Raw genomic sequence first — 23145 nt, 5'->3', positions numbered from 1 at the left:
CCTGGACCTCTCTGGTCAGGTCGTCCATTATTTTATTCATTGAATTTGGACAAAACACTTGAAGCTATTTTCTTGTTGTTTGTAACAACTGCTTGTAGAAGCATTTTTCTTTGTTTAACGGTCCTCCAGCCGGCGTTGGTCTTTGTCATGGCAACATATGTTAGGCTGTTACTCCTCACAGTTCCAGACAGAACAGGTCATAGGGAAGATTGAACACAACAAACAGCTTTTCCAGTCCCACAGGACTGGACAATCTGTTGTTGGAAAACAGGAAAACAGCTCCCACAGGACTGGAAAAGGGCTCTCGACAGCCACAAACCTGGGACAGTCCTCAGTCCCAACCACAATGGCTAACCGCATAGCGGGCTGCTTACAAGCCCTCAAGAATTCCCGCTAGCTTGATAGGCAGCTAGCTAGCAGCTAGGTTAGCTGCTATGCCAAATAGCTCCTCAAACCCGGCCCTGGTATGCAGGATCACTGGACAGAGAGTAGCAGTCCCAGCAACTGATGCCAAGGATCCGTACTAAATAGTTAGCTAGCAACTAAGAAACTTTCAAATACACTTTCAAAACAACAATCTTTTCAAAACAACAAACCGAGCTCTCCCTCGTTCCTGCGTCAACAGGAAATGTTCAACAGGAAGTGACGACCCCTTAACCTAACCTTAACACCTAAATCCTAAACCTAACCCCTAATTCTGACCCTAACCCTAATTGTAACCCTAAATCTAACCCCTCAGCCTAAAACAGGCTTTTTCCTTGTGGGGACTGGTGAAATTTCCCCACTGGTCCAGGTTTTCCTTGTGGGGACTGGTGAAATGTCCCCACTGGTCAAGGATAGTAAAACCAAACACACACTTTCCTGTAAATGAGTAGATCAAGGACTTCAGGTCCCCACAAGGATAGTAAAACCAAACACACACTGTCCTGTAAATGAGTAGATCACAAGGATAGTAAAACCAAAAACACACACTGTCCTGTAAATGAGTAGATCAAGGACTTCAGGTCCCCACAAGGATAGTAAAACCAAACACACACTGTCCTGTAAATGAGTAGATCACAAGGATAGTAAAACCAAACACACACTGTCCTGTAAATGAGTAGATCACAAGGATAGTAAAACCAAACACACACACACTGTCCTGTAAATGAGTAGATCAAGGACTTCAGGTCCCCACAAGGATAGTAAAACCAAACACACACTGTCCTGTAAATGAGTAGATCACAAGGATAGTAAAACCAAACACACACTGTCCTGTAAATGAGTAGATCACAAGGATAGTAAAACCAAAAACACACACTGTCCTGTAAATGAGTAGATCAAGGACTTCAGGTCCCCACAAGGATAGTAAAACCAAACACACACTGTCCTGTAAATGAGTAGATCAAGGACTTCAGGTCCCCACAAGGATAGTAAAACCAAAAACACACTGTCCTGTAAATGAGTAGATCACAAGGATAGTAAAACCAAAAACACACACTGTCCTGTAAATGAGTAGATCAAGGACTTCAGGACAAGGATAGTAAAACCAAACACACACTGTCCTGTAAATGAGTAGATCACAAGGATAGTAAAACCAAACACACACTGTCCTGTAAATGAGTAGATCACAAGGATAGTAAAACCAAAACACACACTGTCCTGTAAATGAGTAGATCACAAGGATAGTAAAACCAAAAACACACTGTCCTGTAAATGAGATCAAGGACTTCAGGTCCCCACAAGGATAGTAAAACCAAAAACACACTGTCCTGTAAATGAGTAGATCACAAGGATAGTAAAACCAAAAACACAAAACAAGGACACACTGTCCTGTAAAATGATCAAAAGATCCTGTAAATGAGTAGATCAAGGACAGGTCCCCACAAGGATAGTAAAACCAAACACACACTGTCCTGTAAATGAGTAGATCACAAGGATAGTAAAACCAAAAACACACACTGTCCTGTAAATGAGTAGATCAAGGACTTCAGGTCCCCACAAGGATAGTAAAACCAAACACACACTGTCCTGTAAATGAGTAGATCAAGGATAGTAAAACAAGGATAGTAAAACCAAACACACACTGTCCTGTAAATGAGTAGATCACAAGGATAGTAAAACCAAAACACACACTGTCCTGTAAATGAGTAGATCAAGGACTTCAGGTCCCCACAAGGATAGTAAAACCAAAAACACACTGTCCTGTAAATGAGTAGATCAAGGACTTCAGGTCCCCACAAGGATAGTAAAACCAAAAACTCACTGTCCTGTAAATGAGTAGATCACAAGGATAGTAAAACCAAAAACACACACTGTCCTGTAAATTAGTAGATCAAGGACAGGTTCAAGGATAGTAAAACCAAACACACACTGTCCTGTAAATGAGTAGATCACAAGGATAGTAAAACCAAAAACACACACTGTCCTGTAAATGAGTAGATCAAGGACTTCAGGTCCCCACAAGGATAGTAAAACCAAACACACACTGTCCTGTAAATGAGTAGATCACAAGGATAGTAAAACCAAACACACACTGTCCTGTAAATGAGTAGATCACAAGGATAGTAAACCAAAAACACACACTGTCCTGTAAATGAGTAGATCACAAGGATAGTAAAACCAAACACACACTGTCCAGTAAATGAGTAGATCACAAGGATAGTAAAACCAAAACACACACTGTCCTGTAAATGAGTAGATAGGATCACAAGGATAGTAAAACCAAACACACACTGTCCTGTAAATGAGTAGATCAAGGATAGTAAACCCAAAAACACACACTGTCCTGTAAATGAGTAGATCACAAGGATAAAACCAAAAACACACACTGTCCTGTAAATGAGTAGATCAAGGACTTCAGGTCCCCACAAGGATAGTAAAACCAAAAACTCACTGTCCTGTAAATGAGTAGATCACAAGGATAGTAAAACCAAAAACACACACTGTCCTGTAAATTAGTAGATCAAGGACTTCAGGTCCCCACAAGGATAGTAAAACCAAAACACACACTGTCCTGTAAATGAGTAGATCAAGGACTTCAGGTCCCCACAAGGATAGTAAAACCAAACAAAACCTGTAAATGAAGATCACAAGGATAGTAAAACCAAAACACACACTGTCCTGTAAATGAGTAGATCAAGGACTTCAGGTCCCCACAAGGATAGTAAAACCAAAACACACTGTCCTGTAAATGAGTAGATCACAAGGATAGTAAAACCAAACACACACTGTCCTGTAAATGAGTAGATCACAAGGATAGTAAAACCAAACACACACTGTCCTGTAAATGAGTAGATCACAAGGATAGTAAACCCAAAAACACACACTGTCCTGTAAATGAGTAGATCACAAGGATAGTAAAACCAAAAACACACACTGTCCTGTAAATGAGTAGATCAAGGACTTCAGGTCCCCACAAGGATAGTAAAACCAAACACACACTGTCCTGTAAATGAGTAGATCACAAGGATAGTAAACCCAAAAACACACACTGTCCTGTAAATGAGTAGATCACAAGGATAGTAAAACCAAACACACACTGTCCTGTAAATGAGTAGATCACAAGGATAGTAAAACCAAACACACACTGTCCTGTAAATGAGTAGATCACAAGGATAGTAAAACCAAACACACACTGTCCTGTAAATGAGTAGATCACAAGGATAGTAAAACCAAACACACACTGTCCTGTAAATGAGTAGATCACAAGGATAGTAAAACCAAACACACACTGTCCTGTAAATGAGTAGATCACAAGGATAGTAAAACCAAAAACGCACACTGTCCTGTAAATGAGTAGATCAAGGACTTCAGGTCCCCACAAGGATAGTAAAACCAAACACACACTGTCCTGTAAATGAGTAGATCACAAGGATAGTAAAACCAAAAACACACACTGTCCTGTAAATGAGTAGATCACAAGGATAGTAAAACCAAACACACACTGTCCTGTAAATGAGTAGATCAAGGACTTCAGGTCCCCACAAGGATAGTAAAACCAAACACACACTGTCCTGTAAATGAGTAGATCACAAGGATAGTAAAACCAAAAACACACACTGTCCTGTAAATGAGTAGATCAAGGACTTCAGGTCCCCACAAGGATAGTAAAACCAAACACACACTGTCCTGTAAATGAGTAGATCACAAGGATAGTAAAACCAAAAACACACACTGTCCTGTAAATGAGTAGATCAAGGAGGTCCCCACAAGGATAGTAAAACCAAACACACACTGTCCTGTAAATGAGTAGATCACAAGGATAGTAAACCCAAAAACACACACTGTCCTGTAAATGAGTAGATCACAAGGATAGTAAAACCAAAAACACACACTGTCCTGTAAATGAGTAGATCAAGGACTTCAGGTCCCCACAAGGATAGTAAAACCAAACACACACTGTCCTGTAAATGAGTAGATCACAAGGATAGTAAAACCAAACACACACTGTCCTGTAAATGAGTAGATCACAAGGATAGTAAAACCAAACACACACTGTCCTGTAAATGAGTAGATCACAAGGATAGTAAACCCAAAAACACACACTGTCCTGTAAATGAGTAGATCACAAGGATAGTAAAACCAAAAACACACACTGTCCTGTAAATGAGTAGATCAAGGACTTCAGGTCCCCACAAGGATAGTAAAACCAAACACACACTGTCCTGTAAATGAGTAGATCACAAGGATAGTAAAACCAAAAACACACACTGTCCTGTAAATGAGTAGATCACAAGGATAGTAAAACCAAAACACACTGTCCTGTAAATGAATCACAAGGATACACACTGTCCTGTAAATGAGTAGATCACAAGGATAGTAAAACCAAACACACACTGTCCTGTAAATGAGTAGATCACAAGGATAGTAAAACCAAACACACACTGTCCTGTAAATGAGTAGATCACAAGGATAGTAAAACCAAACACACACTGTCCTGTAAATGAGTAGATCACAAGGATAGTAAAACCAAACACACACTGTCCTGTAAATGAGTAGATCAAGGACTTCAGGTCCCCACAAGGATAGTAAAACCAAACACACACTGTCCTGTAAATGAGTAGATCACAAGGACAGTAAATCCAAAAACACACACTGTCCTGTAAATGAGTAGATCACAAGGTTAGTAAAACCAAACCCACACTGTCCTGTAAATGAGTAGATCAAGGACTTCAGGTCCCCACAAGGATAGTAAAACCAAACACACACTGTCCTGTAAATGAGTAGATCACAAGGATAGTAAAACCAAAAACACACACTGTCCTGTAAATGAGTAGATCAAGGACTTCAGGTCCCCACAAGGATAGTAAAACCAAACACACACTGTCCTGTAAATGAGTAGATCACAAGGATAGTAAAACCAAAAACACACACTGTCCTGTAAATGAGTAGATCAAGGACTTCAGGTCCCCACAAGGATAGTAAAACCAAAAACACACTGTCCTGTAAATGAGTAGATCACACGGACAGTAAAACCAAAAACACACACTGTCCTGTAAATGAGTAGATCAAGGACTTCAGGTCCCCACAAGGATAGTAAAACCAAACACACACTGTCCTGTAAATGAGTAGATCACAAGGATAGTAAAACCAAAAACACACACTGTCCTGTAAATGAGTAGATCAAGGACTTCAGGTCCCCACAAGGATAGTAAAACCAAACACACACTGTCCTGTAAATGAGTAGATCAAGGACTTCAGGTCCCCACAAGGATAGTAAAACCAAAAACTCACTGTCCTGTAAATGAGTAGATCACAAGGATAGTAAAACCAAAAACACACACTGTCCTGTAAATTAGTAGATCAAGGACTTTGGAGACAGGATGGTAGTTATTAGCCTCTGAGGGATCTCCACCCTTTAGCAGTGGGAGGACATAAGCTGATTCCCAAATGCTGGGTAGGGAATTGGTCAAGAGACTCAAGTTGAAAATGTGAGCCACAAGTTCAGTGATAATACCAGCTGCTATCTTTAAAATGGTTCACATAAGGGCCTATATCAACACTGATCTGATTAGCTTAGTGACTGCATTTAAATAGTCATCTGATTAGCTTCCAGAACTTGGTAGGGTTGTTTAGGTTCTCAGTGACTGCATTTAAATAGTCATCTGATTAGCTTCCAGAACTTGGTAGGGTTGTTTAGGTTCTCAGTGACTGCATTTAAATAGTCATCTGATTAGCTTCCAGAACTTGGTAGGGTTGTTTAGGTTCTCAGTGACTGCATTTAAATAGTCATCTGATTAGCTTCCAGAACTTGCATTTGTTGTTTAGGTTCTCAGTGACTGCATTTAAATAGTCATCTGATTAGCCCAGAATTTAGGGTTTTTAGGTTCTCAGTGACTGCATTTAAATAGTCATCTGATTTGGACTTCCTGGTCAATCCTGTGCATTTGTTTCTTAGCTCTCTGAATGAGGCCCAGTCAGTATTTGTATATCTAGCTTGAGCCCAATAGATATTTATTTTTCTAATTCATTCTGCCAAGTTATCTGAAAACCAGGGATTGTCCCTTCCACTGATTCTAATTGTTTCCACAGGGGCTTATCACACATTTCATACAAAAATAGTCCCGGTCAGTGTCAACATGGGGAATCAGACTTACCCTGTCAATATTATGGTACAGATCATGTAAGAAAAATAGTCCCGGGCAATGTCAACATGGGGAATCAGACTCTGTCAATATTATGGTACAGATCATGTAAGAAAAATAGTCCCGGTCAGTGTCAACATGGGGAATCAGACTCTGTCAATATTATGGTACAGATCATGTAAGAAAAATAGTCCCGGGCAGTGTCAACATGGGGAATCAGACTTACCCTGTCAATATTATGGTACAGATCATGTAAGAAAAATAGTCCCGGGCAGTGTCAACATGGGGAATCAGACTCTGTCAATATTATGGTACAGATCATGTAAGAACACTTGCTCATCAAACTGTTTAAAATTGTTTTTAATTTTTTTTTTTTTTAGTCTAACAGGGTTTGGCTTTGGTCATGTTTGTATTTCTAACACAAGTAATTGCACAGTGATCACTGACATCATTACAGAATATCCCAGTCGATGTGTATTTGAGGGGTATTCATTAGAATCATGTCCAATAGCATTGATTTGTTAGGTGCTCTGGGATTCGGTCTTGTAGGCGCATTAATTAATTGAGCGAGATTCAGAGAGTCACACAGTTCTTTAAACGGGTCCTGATACAGATGTTAGTATGTACCAGTTCAACTTTCGACACAGAAAAAAAGTCATTCAGTAGTTTGAGATGTTGGAAGTATGTCATCCAGTGTAGAGACCACGTTCCTGGAGACCACGTTCCTGGAGCCCACGTTCCTGGAGCCCACGTTCCTGGAGACCACGTTCCTGGAGCCCACGTTCCTGGAGACCACGTTCCTGGAGACCACGTTCCTGGAGACCACGTTCCTGGAGACCACGTTCCTGGAGCCCACGTTCCTGGAGACCACGTTCCTGGAGCTCACGTTCCTGGAGACCACGTTCCTGGAGACCACGTTCCTGGAGCTCACGTTCCTGGAGCTCACGTTCTTGGAGACCACGTTCCTGGAGACCACGTTCCTGGAGACCACGTTCCTGGAGACCACGTTCCTGGTGGTATTTTCCAAGTTAAACTAAGACTAAGTAACATGGAGATATTCAGAGTCAAACTAAGACTAAATAACATGGAGATATTCAGAGTTAAACTAAGACTAAATAACATGGAGATATTCAGAGTTAAACTAAGACTAAATAACATGGAGATATTCAGAGTTAAACTAAGACTAAATAACATGGAGATATTCAGAGTTAAACTAAGACTAAATAACATAGAGATATTCAGAGTCAAACTAACCTGTCGGTTGCTCTATTTCTCCATTTCAAAATGTCTCCATCGACTCTGTTTGATAGACAGCTGAATCACTGTGTGGCGAGGCCTGCCAGGGAGCAGAACAGGAACACACACACACACACACACACACACACACACACACACACACACACACACACACACACACACACACACACACACACACACACACACACACACACACACACACACACACACACACACACACACACACACACACTGTGTTTAATCACTGTGTGCAGAGGCCTCTCAGGGACTAGAGGGAATAAAGGGTTGGTACACTGATAACCTTAATCACTTAGGGAGAGAGACACACACACACGCACACGCACACACATGCATACACACACACACACACACACACACACACACACACACACACACACACACACACACACACACACACACACACACACACACACACACACACACACACACACACACACACACACACACACACACACACACACACAGACACACAGACACACACACACAGGCACAAACACACACACTGTGTTTAATCTGTCACTGTCAGGTTACCACATGAAAGAGTTTTCTAACCTGCTGCGTTTGACTCATTCTACAATAGAACCCATTTCCCAACATATTTGTAAAGAGAAAGAGACACTCCCTAAATGAATCAGGAACACTTTTACACACTCTTGACATAAGGATATGACAACATTTAAAGAGGACAATTTGTCAGTCAGTGGGGACTGACATGCCATCATTATTTGAAGCATGACTGGCTCAAAGGAGATGAAAGTGGCTGCTCTGTGATGTGTCTTGTCCCTAGGACCAGAAGAAAAACTCCTGGGTCGTATTCAGTAGGTGGAAAAGTATCAGAAAAGACCACCTGAACCAATAAGAACGCAGATTATGTTATCTGTTGCAAAGAAAATTGCTACCGTGTGCCTTTCTCAACAGGGCCCTTTGTCCTAGTTTTCTATCTGCTGTGCGAGTTGATAATTGTGACTGATCTGGGGCCTGTGTCCATAAAGTGTCTCAGATTAGGAGTGTCCACAAAGCGTCTCAGAGTAGAAGTGTCACAAAGTGTCAAAGTGTCCACAAAGTGTCTCAGAGTAGAAGTGTCCACAAAGTGTCTCAGAGTAGAAGTGTCCACAAAGTGTCTCAGAGTAGAAGTGTCCACAAAGTGTCTCAGAGTAGAAGTGCTGTTCTAAGACCAGTTGTGCCTTGAATAACAGGGAGGGCTGATCGTAGATCAGCATACCTACTCTGAGATGCTTTGTGGATATGGGCCTTGGTCCCTCTGTTGTTGCTATATGAGGTCCTGGTGCAGCAGATAGCCTAGCGTTTAGAGCGTTGGGCTAGTAATCAAAATGTTGTTGGTTCAAATCCCCAGGCCGACTAGCTGAAAAATCGACTGATGTGCCCTTGAGCAAGACACTTAACCGTAATTGTTCCTGTAAGTTGCTCTGGATAAGAGTATCTGCTAAATGACAAAAATATATACATTTAGTCCTGGTGGTGTCTTATCCTTCTGCAGCTGCCATTAGAAGTCCTGGTGGTGTCTTATCCTTCTGTAGCTGCCATTAGAAGTCCTGGTGGTGTCTTATCCTTCTATAGCTGCTATTAGAAGTCCTGGTGGTGTCTTACCCTTCTGTAGTTGCCATTAGAAGTCCCAGGGGTGTCTTATCCTTCTGTAGTTGCCATTAGAAGTCCCAGGAGTGTCTTATCCTTCTGTAGTTGCCATTAGAAGTCCCGGGGGTGTCTTATCCTTCTGTAGTTGCCATTAGAAGTCCCGGGGGTGTCTTATCCTTCTGTAGCTGCCATTAGAAGTCCTGGGAGTGTCTTATCCTTCTGTAGCTGCCATTAGAAGTCCTGGTGGTGTCTTACCCTTCTGTAGTTGCCATTAGAAGTCCCAGGGGTGTCTTATCCTTCTGTAGTTGCCATTAGAAGTCCCGGGGGTGTCTTATCCTTCTGTAGCTGCCATTAGAGGTCCTGGTGGTGTCTTATCCTTCTGTAGCTGCCATTAGAAGTCATGGGGGTGTCTTATCCTTCTGAAGTCCTGGTGGTGTCTTAGCTGCCATTAGAAGTCCTGGTGGTGTTTTATCCTTCTGTAGCTGCCATTAGAAGTCCTGGTGGTGTCTTACCCTTCTGTAGTTGCCATTAGAAGTCCTGGTGGTGTCTTATCCTTCTGTAGCTGCCATTAGAAGTCCTGGTGGTGTCTTACCCTTCTGTAGTTGCCATTATAAGTCCTGGTGGTGTCTTATCCTTCTGTAGCTGCCATTAGAAGTCCTGGTGGTGTCTTATCCTTCTTAAGTCCTGGTGGTGTCCCTTCTGTAGTTGCCATTAGAAGTCCTGGTGGTGTCTTATCCTTCTGTAGTTGCCATTAGAAGTCCTGGTGGTGTCTTATCCTGGTGGTGTCTTATCCTTCTGTAGTTGCCATTATAAGTCCTGGTGGTGTCTTATCCTTCTGTAGTTGCCATTAGAAGTCCTGATAGTGTCTTATCCTTCTGTAGTTGCTATGTGGTAGCTTATCCATCTATACACCTGCTGTGTGTCCTTGATGCCAAACAGGGGACAACGATCTCTCAGTGGGGGAGGAGCAGACATATACTGACTGTCTCTCTCTCTCTCTCTCTGCAGCATACAGAAGGGTTTAAGAAGCGTTGGTTCACCCTGGACCGCAGACGTCTCATGTACTACAAAGATCCCCTGGTAAGAGTGGTTTCACACACACACACACACACACACACACACACACACACACACACACACACACACACACACACACACACACACACACACACACACACACACACACACACACACACACAGTTGCACACACAGGCACACACAGGCACACACAGGCACACACACACAGGCACACACTCACACACACAGGCACACACACACGCACACAGGCACACACACACACACAGGCACACAAACACACACACACACAGGCACACACACACACACACACTCACACACACACACACACACACACACACACACACACACACACACACACACACACACACACACACACACACACACACACACACACACACACACACAGACATATACTGACACACACACACACAGGCACACACACACACACTTCTCCCAGATAGGCTCTCAGGCCAATTACTAGAGAGGACCTCATATTTTATATGAATGTGATTGATATCAAAAGGTTTGAAAGGACTTCATAATGACGGATGAAGTTTCCTCTTGCTGTATCAGGTTAGTACAACATGTTCTCTGTTAGTTTTAACAAAGAGCTGCTATGTAGAGGAGACTCGCTAGACAGTAATCTGATACTTCATTAGAAGACATCAAACACCACACACACACACACACACACACACACACACACACACACACACACACACACACACACACACACACACACACACACACACACACACACACACACACACACACACACACACACACACACACACACACACACACACACACACACACACACACACACACACACACACACACACTTCTCCCAGATAGGCTCTCATAGGCCAATTACTAGAGAGGACCTCATATTTTATATGAATGTGATTGATATCAAAAGGTTTGAAAGGACTTCATAATGACGGATGAAGTTTCCTCTTGCTGTATCAGGTTAGTACAACATGTTCTCTGTTAGTTTTAACAAAGAGCTGCTATGTAGAGGAGACTCGCTAGACAGTAATCTGATACTTCTATTAGAAGACCATCAAACCACACACACACACACACACACACACACACACACACACACACACACACACACACACACACACACACACACACACACACACACACACACACACACACACACACACACACATCAAACAAGACTCCAAAGACTGTTCACAGTTGCACACAGAAACTACCAGTGACACACACACACACACGCACAAGAGGCAGAGAACTCACTAGCACCCTCTCTCAACTCACCTCACATCAACACCTAAACTAATATTGGCTAGATGTAACACTATGGAGATTCTGTAGAGTGTGTATGAGGGTGATGTCGTGCTCTACTTAGCGTGCCTGGTTTGAATCATCACACACAACAATGGGAAAGTGGAAAGCACAGGGGAGCGTACTGGGGAGGGCCAGACCTGGCCACATGAAATAGCTCACTAGTTCACTTTAGAAAAGACAAGGGGAGCCTCACACTACAGGATCAGATGCAATACGTTGAATACAGCAACGTTAGGACAGCTGCCTTCATCAAGGTTTCACACTGGGGCTGTTACAGAGAACCATACACAGGCTTTACTGAGGTGTGGAGCCCGTATGGAAATAAAGAGATTGAAGACACAAGTTGTGTAGCCAGCCAATGCAGCCAGCCAGAGACAGGCTTTGACCAGCAGAATATAAATACATGAGCAGTGTTAGAGGATAAATGCTGTAAAGGTTTTACATGAATGTAACAGTATGGATGTACTGTACAGAACGTAACGTGGCAGGTTAAGTTGTGTGTCGACTGTAAATAGTCATGGCATAGTTGGTGCCTGTTCTCTAACCTCACCCCTCTCATCACACCCCCTTTACCTCATCCTCACCCTGTCTACCTCACCCTCCCTCCCCTACCTCACTCTCACCTTACCCTCCCTCCCCTACCTCACTCTCACCTCACCCCCTCAACCTCACCCTCCCTCCCCTACCTCACTCTCACCTCACCCCCTCTACCTCACCCTCCCTCCCCTACCTCACTCTCACCTCACCCCCTCAACCTCACCCTCCCTCCCCTACCTCACTCTCTCTCCCCCCTCTACCTCACCCTCCCTCCCTCCCCTACCTCACTCTCACCTCACCCCCTCTACCTCACTCTCACCTCACCCCCTCTACCTCATTCTCACCTCACCCCATCTACTCACTCTCACCTCATCTCCTCTACCTCACCCTCCCTCACCTACTTCACTCTCACCTCACCCCCTCTATCTCACTCTCACCTCACCCCCTCTACCTCACTCTCACCTCCTCTACCTCACCCTCCCTCACCTACCTCACTCTCAACTCACCCCCTCTACCTCCCCTACCTTGCCAGGATGCCTTTGCCAAGGGTGAGGCATTCCTAGGGCACCAGGACCATGGTTACAGAGCTAGTCCCGGCCTCCCAGCTGGAACCCACTGCAATGGCGCCTGGCAACACGGCATCACCATAGTAACACCCGAGCGCAGCTTCCTGTTTACCTGCGAGACGGAAGTTGAGCAACAGGATTGGCTGAAACACTTCAATGATGTCATCAGCATCCAGATGTCCCCTCAGGAGTACTCCAGTAAGAGATTACAACCTCTTATTAAGGGTTAAGGGTATTAACATCTATGTGTGTTTATAAGCATACCGAGGACTCCAGTAAGAGAGGACCATGTTTTACTATTTATAAAGGATTTATAAACATATATTGCTGTTATTGTTCGGTTATAAAGTGTTTATTAACGTCTGACCTCATGTTTGTGTTTTGCAGTGGAGGCGATGTTCAGACACAAGCATTGATGGACCCTTCCTCCTCCCATCCTCCTCTCCTCTACCCGTCTTCTGTTCCTCCTCCCATCCTCCTCTCCTCTACCTGTCTTCTGTTCCTCTCCTCCTCCTCTCCTCTACCTGTCTTCTGTTCCTCTTCTCCTCCGCTCCTCTACCTGTCTTCTGTTCCTCCTCCCATCCTCCTCTCCTCTACCCGTCTTCTGTTCCTCCTCTCCTCTACCTGTCTTCTGTTCCTCCTCCCATCCTCCTCTCCTCTACCTGTCTTCTGTTCCTCCTCCCATCCTCCTCTCCTCTACCTGTCTTCTGTTCCTCCTCCCATCCTCCACTCCTCTACCTGTCTTCTGTTCCTCCTCCCATCCTCCTCTCCTCTACCTGTCTTCTGTTCCTCCTCCCATCCTCCTCTCCTCTACCCATCTTCTGTTCCTCCTCTCCTCTACCTGTCTTCTGTTCCTCCTCCCATCCTCTCCTCTACCCGTCTTCTGTTCCTCCTCTCCTCTACCTGTCTTCTGTTCCTCCTCTCCTCTACCTGTCTTCTGTTCCTCCTCCCATCCTCTCCTCTACCCATCTTCTGTTCCTCCTCTCCTCTACCTGTCTTCTGTTCCTCCTCCCATCCTCTCCTCTACCCGTCTTCTGTTCGTCCTCCCATCCTCCTCTCCTCTACCTGTCTTCTGTTCCTCCTCCCATCCTCCTCTCCTCTACCGTCTTCTGTTCCTCCTCTCCTCTACCTGTCTTCTGTTTGTCCTCCCATCCTCCTCTCCTCTACCGTCTTCTGTTCCTCCTCTCTCTCTGTTCCTCCCTCTCCTCTCTGTCTTCTGTTTCTCTCCTCCTCCTCTCCTCTACCTGTCTTCTGTTCCTCCTCTCCTCTACCCGTCTTCTGTCCTCCTCTCCTCTACCTGTCTTCTGTTCCTCCTCTCCTCTACCTGTCTTCTGTTCCTCCTGTCTTCCTCCTCCTCCTCCTCTCTACCTGTCTTCTGTTCCTCCTCTCCTCTACCCGTCTTCTGTTCCTCCTCTCCTCTACCTGTCTTCTGTTCTGTCCTCCCATCCTCCTCTCCTCTACCTGTCTTCTGTTCCTCCTCCCATCCTCCTCTCCTCTACCCGTCTTCTGTTCCTCTCCTCCTCCTCTCCTCTACCTGTCTTATGTTCCTCCTCTCCTCTACCTGTCTTCTGTTCCTCCTCCCATCATCCTCTCCTCTACCTGTCTTCTGTTCCTCCTCTCCTCTACCTGTCTTCTGTTCCTCCTTCCTCCTCTCATCTACCCGTCTTCTGTTCCTCCTCTCTCCTCCTCTCCTCTACCTGTCTTCTGTTCTCTCCTCTCCTCTACCCGTCTTCTGTTCCTCCTCACTCCTCCTCTCCTCTTTCCGTCTTCTCCTCTCCTCTCCTCTCCTCTCCTCTACCCATCTTCTGTTCCTCCTCTCTCCTCCTCCTCTCTCTCCCTCCTCTCCCTCTCTCCTCTCATCTCTGTCTTCTCCTCCTCTCTCCTCCTCTCCTCTACCCGTCTTCTGTTCCTCCTCTCCTCTCTCCTCTCCTCTACCCATCTTCTGTTCCTCCTCTCCTCTACCTGTCTTCTGTTCCTCCTCCCATCCTCCTCTCCTCTACCTGTCTTCTCCTGTTCCTCCTCCCTCCTCCTCTCCTCTACCTGTCTTCTGTTCCTCCTCTCCTCTACCTGTCTTCTGTTCCTCCTCCCATCCTCCTCTCCTCTACCTGTCTTCTGTTCCTCCTCCCATCCCCTCTCCTCTACCCATCTTCTGTTCCTCCTCTCCTCTACCTGTCTTCTGTTCCTCCTCCCTCCTCTCCTCTACCTGTCTTCTGTTCCTCCCTCTCCTCTACCCGTCTTCTGTTCCTCCTCTCCTCCTCTCCTCTACCTGTCTTCTGTTCCTCCTCCCTCCTCTCCTCTACCTGTCTTCTGTTCCTCCTACCTGTCTTCTGTTCCTCCTCCTCTCATCTACCTGTCTTCTGTTCCTCCTCTCCTCTACCCGTCTTCTGTTCCTCCTCTCCTCTACCCGTCTTCTGTTCCTCTCTCCTCCTCTCCTCTACCCGTCTTCTGTTCCTTCTCTCCTCTACCCGTCTTCTGTTCCTCCTCTCCTCCTCTCCTCTACCCGTCTTCTGTTCTTCTCTCCTCCTCTCCTCTACCTGTCTTCTGTTCCTCTACCCTCTCTCCTCCTCTCCTCTACCCGTCTTCTGTTCCTCCTCTTCCTCCCATCTTCTGTTCCTCCTCTCCTCTACCCATCTTCTGTTCCTCCTTCCTCTACCCATCTTCTGTTCCTCCTCTCCTCTACCCATCTTCTGTTCATCCTCTCCTCTACCTGTCTTCTGTTCCTCCTCTCCTCTACCTGTCTTCTGTTCCTCCTCTCCTCTACCCGTCTTCTGTTCCTCCTCTCCTCTACCCATCTTCTGTTTCCTCTCTCCTCTCCTCTACCCTGTCTTCTGTTCCTCCTCTCTCCTCCTCTCCTCTACCTGTCTTCTGTTCCTCCTCTCCTCCTCCTCTCCTCTACCTGTCTTCTGTTCCTCCTCTCCTCCTCCTCTCCTCTACCCGTCTTCTGTTCCTCCTCTCTCCTCCTCTCCTCTACCCGTCTTCTGTTCCTCCTCCTCCTCCTCTCCTCTACCTCTCTTCTGTTCCTCCTCTCCTCCTCCTCTCCTCTACCTGTCTTCTGTTCCTCCTCTCTCCTCCTCCTCTCCTCTACCTGTCTTCTGTTCCTCCTCTCTCCTCCTCTCCTCTACCCGTCTTCTGTTCCTCCTCTCTCCTCCTCTCCTCTACCTGTCTTCTGTTCCTCCTCTCTCCTCCTCTCCTCTACCTGTCTTCTGTTCCTCCTCTCTCCTCTACCCGTCTTCTGTTCCTCCTCTCTCCTCCTCTCCTCTACTTGTCTTCTGTTCCTCCTCTCTCCTCCTCTCCTCTACCCGTCTTCTGTTCCTCCTCTCTCCTCCTCTCCTCTACCCGTCTTCTGTTCCTCCTCTCTCCTCCTCTCCTCTACCTGTCTTCTGTTCCTCCTCTCTCCTCCTCTCCTCTACCTGTCTTCTGTTCCTCCTCTCTCCTCCTCTCCTCTACCCGTCTTCTGTTCCTCCTCTCTCCTCCTCTCCTCTACCTGTCTTCTGTTCCTCCTCTCTCCTCCTCTCCTCCTCTTCTCCTCCTCCTCTCTCTCCTCTACCTGTCTTCTGTTTCCTGTCTCCTCTCTCTCCTCTCCTCTACCTGTCTTCTGTTCCTCCTCTCTCCTCCTCTCCTCTACCTGTCTTCTGTTCCTCCTCTCCTCCTCCTCTCCTCTACCTGTCTTCTGTTCCTCCCTCTCCTCCTCTCCTCTACCTGTCTTCTCCTCTACTCCGTCTTCTGTCTTCTGTTCCTCCTCTCTCCTCCTCTCCTCTACCCGTCTTCTGTTCCTCCTCTCTCCTCCTCTCCTCTACCCGTCTTCTGTTTCTCCTCTACCCGTCTTCTGTTCCTCCCTCCTCCTCTCCTCTCTCCTCCTCTCCTCTACCCGTCTTCTGTTCCTCCTCTCTCCTCCTCTCCTCTACCCGTCTTCTGTTCCTCCTCTCTCCTCTTCTCCTCTACCCGTCTTCTGTTCCTCCTCACTCCTCCTCTCCTCTTTCCGTCTTCTGTTCCTCCTCTCTCCTCTTCTCCTCTACCCATCTTCTGTTCCTCCTCTCTCCTCCTCTCTCCTCCTCTCCTCTACCCGTCTTCTGTTCCTCCTCTCTCCTCCTCTCTCCTCCTCTCCTCCACCCGTCTTCTGTTCCTCCTCTCTCCTCTTCTCCTCTACCCGTCTTCTGTTCCTCCTCTCTCCTCCTCTCCTCTACCCGTCTTCTGTTCCTCCTCTCTCCTCCTCTCCTCTTTCCGTCTTCTGTTCCTCCTCTCTCCTCCTCTCCTCTACCCGTCTTCTGTTCCTCCTCTCTCCTCTTCTCCTCTACCCGTCTTCTGTTCCTCCTCTCTCCTCTTCTCCTCTACCCATCTTCTGTTCCTCCTCTCTCCTCCTCTCCTCTACCCATCTTCTGTTCCTCCTCTCTCCTCCTATCCTCTGCCCATCCTGGAGATCACCAAGACGTTTGAGTTAGGTTAGGCTGTCCTTGCCTAAGAAAGACAGATGTACAAACACACTAGACTGCAGCAGGACCTGTCATCATGGTCAACCACTGTGCCTTACACTATGTCATTACTTTAATCTCTCAGATCAATGTGATTTAAATGTTTACTTTTAAAGTTCCCTATTAATATGTTAGAAATTGACATTTTTGATGGGTGAGTTTGGTTAGGAGATATGCAAAGATATACATTTGAATATAACTATGGATAATGTTCAACCCTCTTATGGTTGTGTATAAACAGTTAGTGGGGTTTTTTATAGTGCCATTTTGTGGTGTTTCAGGAATATGCCAGATCTCTCTTTCTACATATCCTGTATGACCGAAGATATTTGAAGGTATTAGACAACATATTTAGACTGAGGAGACATGCAAAGAATATCATTGATTGATACATACTTTTATTATATTATTATTATTACTTTTCATTCATCCCATGTCGTGCTTTTATTCTTGTTATCAAGGGTGTTTTCCAATATAGAAGAAGATTGGTTGTAAATGTTCATGTTTGAGGTACTACAAACTATTTTTATAAATCCATACATTGGTCTCCTCTTGTCTTAAATATGTAAATGATTTGAAAATGACTTCTAAAGAGTTCATGTGTGAGATATAGAGGTTGAATGATATGTCAGTGCGTGTGTGTGTTTATGTATGCTAGGTTGAATGCATCCTTGCACATGCATGCGTGTGTGTGTGTGTGTGTGTGTGTGTGTGTGTGTGTGTGTGTGTGTGTGTGTGTGTGTGTGTGTGTGTGTGTGTGTGTGTGTGTGTGTGTGTGTGTGTGTGTGTGTGTGTGTGTGTGTGTGTGTGTGTGTGTGTGTGTGTGTGTGTGTGTGTGTGTGTGTGTGTGTGTGTTTTAGTGCCAGCGAACCAGGGGTGTTTAAAACTGCACCCAGGTGTTTAAAGAGAGCAGCACTCATAAATCCATAGAGTCATCCTGGGTTACACCTATATGAGAGAGAGAGAGAGAGACGGGGAGAGAGAGAGAGTGAGGGGGACGGGGGGAGAGAGAGAGTGAGGGGGACGGGGGGAGAGAGAGTGAGGGGGGCGGGGGGAGAGAGAGAGTGAGGGGGACGGGGGAGAGAGAGAGCGGAGAAACAGAGCAAGAGTGAGGTAAAGGGGACAAAGAGGAAGAAGGAAAGGGGTCAGAGGACAGAGAGAAGGAAAGAGAATAGAGGACAGCAGTTGAAGGAAAGAAGAAGACGGACACAACAAAACACCTATGAAGAGCTCTGGAATGAAACACGAGAAGGGGCCCCAGTTACTCTATTGGAACACCCCAACATTGACCTTTTGAGAGGTACCAACAATGACCCTCCACCGTGCCAGCTGAGAACACAACACGACCTAACCTCTGGATACAGTCTGAGAGCTTCTGAATCACCACAAACTGACCAACGACAACACACTGTCAACTCAGGACATCAAGCTACTCCCAAGTCACCGGTGCGGTTCAAGTCCACTAGAAACTGAAGCGTCTGTCTGTTCTTCTGTATCGCCTGGGCTTCGTCCGGTACCCGCGGGAAGGAAAGGATCATGGGAGCTTGGAGGAGCTGGAGCAGGGACGTGAAAACATTGGGAGATAAGAGACACTCGATGAGGTGGACTTGTCAGCCATGTCCTTTTTCACCTTAAAGCTGCAGGTTAACAGTCGTAGTGGAACTGAAGCCACTGTTGAAGCATCACTACACACGGCCTGTTTTCCTATTGGATTTAGATTCAATTTAGATAAAGAGTCAGAAGGCCAAAGACGATTTATGTGTTTTCAAGTCAAATGTTACTTGTCACATACACAGTTTCCAGCAGGTTTAAAAGGTGCAGTGACATGCTGACGTGCTATCTCCCTCAACAATGCAGAACAATGTGCTATCTCCCTCAACAATGCAGAACAACGTGCTATCTCCCTCAACAATGCAGAACAACGTGCTATCTCCCTCAACAATGCAGAACAACGTGCTATCTCCCTCAACAATGCAGAACAATGTGCTATCTCCCTCAACAATGCAGAACAATGTGCTATCTCCCTCAACAATGCAGAACAATGTGCTATCTCCCTCAACAATGCAGAACAATGTGCTATCTCCCTCAACAATGCAGAACAATGTGCTATCTCCCTCAACAATGCAGAACAATGTGCTATCTCCCTCAACAATGCAGAACAACGTGCTATCTCCCTCAACAATGCAGAACAATGTGCTATCTCCCTCAACAATGCAGAAGAGTTGTTGTTTTTGTCTGGTTCTGTCTGTTTTTCACTGGATCTTATGCAGTGCGCAAAGTCTTAATGATTCTCTATCACTCCAACATGGAGCACTTTAAAATCCGTTTGGAATCCATAAGCAACTCTTTAAAATCCATTTGGAATCCATAAGCAACTCTTTAAAATCCATTTGGAATCCATAAGCAACTCTTTAAAATCCATTTGGAATCCATAAGCAACTCTTTAAAATCCATTTGGAATCCATAAGCAACTCTTTAAAATCCGTTTGGAATCCATAAGCAACTCTTTAAAATCCGTTTGGAATCCATAAGCAACTCTTTAAAATCCGTTTGGAATCCATAAGCAACTATTTAAAATCTGTTTGGAATCCATAAGCAACTCTTTAAAATCTGTTTGGAATCCATAAGCAACTCTTTAAAATCCTTTTGGAATCCATAAGCAACTCTTTAAAATCTTTCTGAATACTAATAGTAACAACAGTTTATCCCAGTAAAGTGATCACTTCATTGTAGGGACCTGCTGGCCTTATTTATGAACTCAAACCTTTCCCCATCGATGAACCAGAGCCAGACACCCATCGTGACCTCCATCTCCCCCCATGGTTCTGGGGGCTCGGGCGCTGTCTCTGGAGGGGGTAGCTCCGGGGGTGGGGGTTTGTGGGTGACCTCTCTCCTCGGCGTTACCCTCCTAATCATGCTCGCCATGGGGGTGGCGGGCAACATCTACACCCTCTTCATCATGCGTTCCGCGGCTCTCCGCCGATCCGGCTCTATGTACGTCTATATACTCAACCTTGCCCTCGCCGACCTCCTCTACCTCTCTACGATCCCATTCGTCATCTGCACCTACTTTGCTCACGATTGGTTGTTCGGCGAGGCCGGTTGCCGGGTCCTCCTGAGTTTCGATCTCCTCACCATGCACGCCAGCATCTTCGTCCTGGTCGCCATGTCGTTGGAGCGCTACCGGGCCGTGGCGAAGCCGTTTGACGCCCGGCGATCCAGCACGCGGGGACGGAAGGTAGTGGCGGCCGTCATCTGGTTCGCGGCGTTTGTCCTGACACTACCCATGATGATTATGATACGGCTGAGGGAAGGGAAGTCGGACGCGGCCGGGAACGTCAAGCGGATCTGTTACCCGACGTGGACCCAAGAGGCCTTCAAGGCCTACCTCACCGTCCTGTTCCTGACCAGCGTCCTCGTACCCGGTTTAGTCATTGTTGGTCTCTACGCTGGCCTAGCACGTCGCTATTGGACCGCTCAGGCTAGCTTGGGAGGGAGCAGCCGTTCAGCGAGAAGACGAGGCTTAAAACAAAAGGTAGTAACAATGATTTTTTGTATCATTGTAGCGTACTGGGTGTGTTTCCTGCCTTTCTGGGGGTGGCAGTTGGCACAGTTATTTTCCCCGCAGTCCCTCAGGGCTCTGTCTCCTGCCACTCACAGTTACATGAATTACTTTGTAACGTGTCTGACCTATGGGAATAGCTGTATTAACCCTTTGTTGTACACCCTCCTTACCCGGAACTATAAGGACTATCTGGCTCAGAAGGGTCAGAGCACAGGGTCAAGTAGGGGAGACCCGGCAGCCGGAGAACCCCTACAGGATCTATAATCAGAGTAGAGGTGACCTGGGGTCAGCAGCCGGAGCACCCCTACAGGATCTATAATCAGAGTAGAGGTGACCTGGGGTCAGCAGCCGGAGCACCCCTACAGGATCTATAATCAGAGTAGAGGTGACCTGGGGTCAGCAGCCGGAGCACCCCTACAGGATCTATAATCAGGAGAATCCTGGGGAGGAGCCGGACATCCCTACAGGAACTATAATCAGACTTAGAGTGACCTGGGGTCAGCAGTCTGACAAGAGCACTATTGCCAAAGCATTTCTGATAAAGCATTTTTATCTTTTGACCTCTGAGGAGCACCTTGGATTTATGAAAACATGAGGACATTTCTTTATAGCTGTTTGAGTAGCCTCCAAAACAAATCTTTTTGAGTAGTTAGGTGCAGTATAAACTTGACCTAACAACATGGATCTCTAGGAGAAGTAGTTTTTGTATTTTTACATCATCTGAATATTAGGAACTATTATACAGGTGTTGACTTAAATCCTTTTTATCCTGGGGAGGAAGGTAATCCATGCAGGAACTAGGAAAAGTGAGGGGGAGTTATTCTGACAAGAGCATTAATGCCAAAGCATTTCTGATAAAGCATTTTTATTTTTCACTCTGAGGAAAAGCAGTCTTGAAATTTGGTGAAAACATGAGGACATTTTTTTATAGCTGTTTGTTAAGCCTCCAAAACAAATGTTTTTTGAGTAGTTAGTGCAGTATAAACTTGACCTAACAACATGGCTTGCTCTAAACTCAGTAGTTTTTGTATTTTTACATCATCTGAATATTATTGGTATATCGTTATACAGGTGTTGGATCTTAATTTGTGTCCAGTTTGCTACATGTCAGGAAAATAATCCTGCAGCACCAGGAAATTGAATTATTATGTGGATTATAATTAATGGAAGTTTTCTGTAGGGATTGATAGTTTTTCCTTGGGAAAATCAAGTCTGAAATGTCAAAGTGGAAATGACAAATTTAAGATTTTTTTTTATAATTCAAAGCCTTGTTAAACCTCAAACCTGTTTAATTTCACACATTACATTGAATGTCATGTCCTGCAACAGAGTGATCAGAGTAAGATCCTGACATCTGCAGCAATAGCTGTTTGACATATTTTTTCCATATTCCATTTGCATTCATCAGTCACTGTGTATTTCTTGTGACATATTGACATGTCATGTAATCAGTCACTGTGTATTTCTTGTGACATATTGACATGTCATGTAATCAGTCACTGTGTATTTCTTGTGACATATTGACATGTCATGTAATCAGTCACTGTGTATTTCTTGTGACATATTGACATGTCATGTAATCAGTCACTGTGTATTTCTTGTGACATATTGACATGTCATGTAATCAGTCACTGTGTATTTCTTGTGACATATTGACATGTCATGTAATCAGTCACTGTGTATTTCTTGTGACATATTGACATGTCATGTAATCAGTCACTGTGTATTTCTTGTGACATATTGACATGTCATGTAATCAGTCACTGTGTATTTCTTGTGACATATTGACATGTCATGTAATCAGTCACTGTGTATTTCTTGTGACATATTGACATGTCATGTAATCAGTCACTGTGTATTTCTTGTGACATATTGACATGTCATGTAATCAGTCACTGTGTATTTCTTGTGACATATTGACATGTCATGTAATCAGTCACTGTGTATTTCTTGTGACATATTGACATGTCATGTAATCAGTCACTGTGTATTTCTTGTGACATATTGACATGTCATGTAATCAGTCACTGTGTATTTCTTGTGACATATTGACATGTCATGTAATCAGTCACTGTGTATTTCTTGTGACATATTGACATGTCATGTAATCAGTCACTGTGTATTTCTTGTGACATATTGACATGTCATGTAATCAGTCACTGTGTATTTCTTGTGACATATTGACATGTCATGTAATCAGTCACTGTGTATTTCTT

General features: G+C 45.1%; 1 protein-coding gene and 1 pseudogene across 1 annotated transcript; both read left to right on the top strand.

The window, feature by feature from the left end:
• Window positions 1–13442, top strand: part of LOC124018678 — a 31375-nt pseudogene extending 17933 nt beyond the window's left edge.
• A 6364-nt stretch (window positions 13443–19806) lies between these two features.
• Window positions 19807–21354, top strand: uts2r4 (urotensin-2 receptor 4). Its single transcript, XM_046334021.1, has one exon. The coding sequence runs from the start codon at window positions 20117–20119 to the stop codon at window positions 21191–21193; it is 1077 nt and encodes a 358-aa protein (XP_046189977.1). The 5' UTR covers window positions 19807–20116; the 3' UTR covers window positions 21194–21354.
• Window positions 21355–23145: the final 1791 nt, after the last annotated feature.

Source organism: Oncorhynchus gorbuscha, unplaced genomic scaffold, assembly GCF_021184085.1.
Source record: "Oncorhynchus gorbuscha isolate QuinsamMale2020 ecotype Even-year unplaced genomic scaffold, OgorEven_v1.0 Un_scaffold_561, whole genome shotgun sequence".
Taxonomy (NCBI): Eukaryota; Metazoa; Chordata; class Actinopteri; order Salmoniformes; family Salmonidae; genus Oncorhynchus; species Oncorhynchus gorbuscha.
This window is presented reverse-complemented; position numbering and strand designations above follow the sequence as displayed.

What these genes read in the sequence shown, in the direction of transcription:
- uts2r4 (XM_046334021.1), top strand. Translation starts at nt 20,117, where the DNA reads ATGAACTCAAACCTTTCCCCATCGATGAACCAGAGCCAGACACCCATC.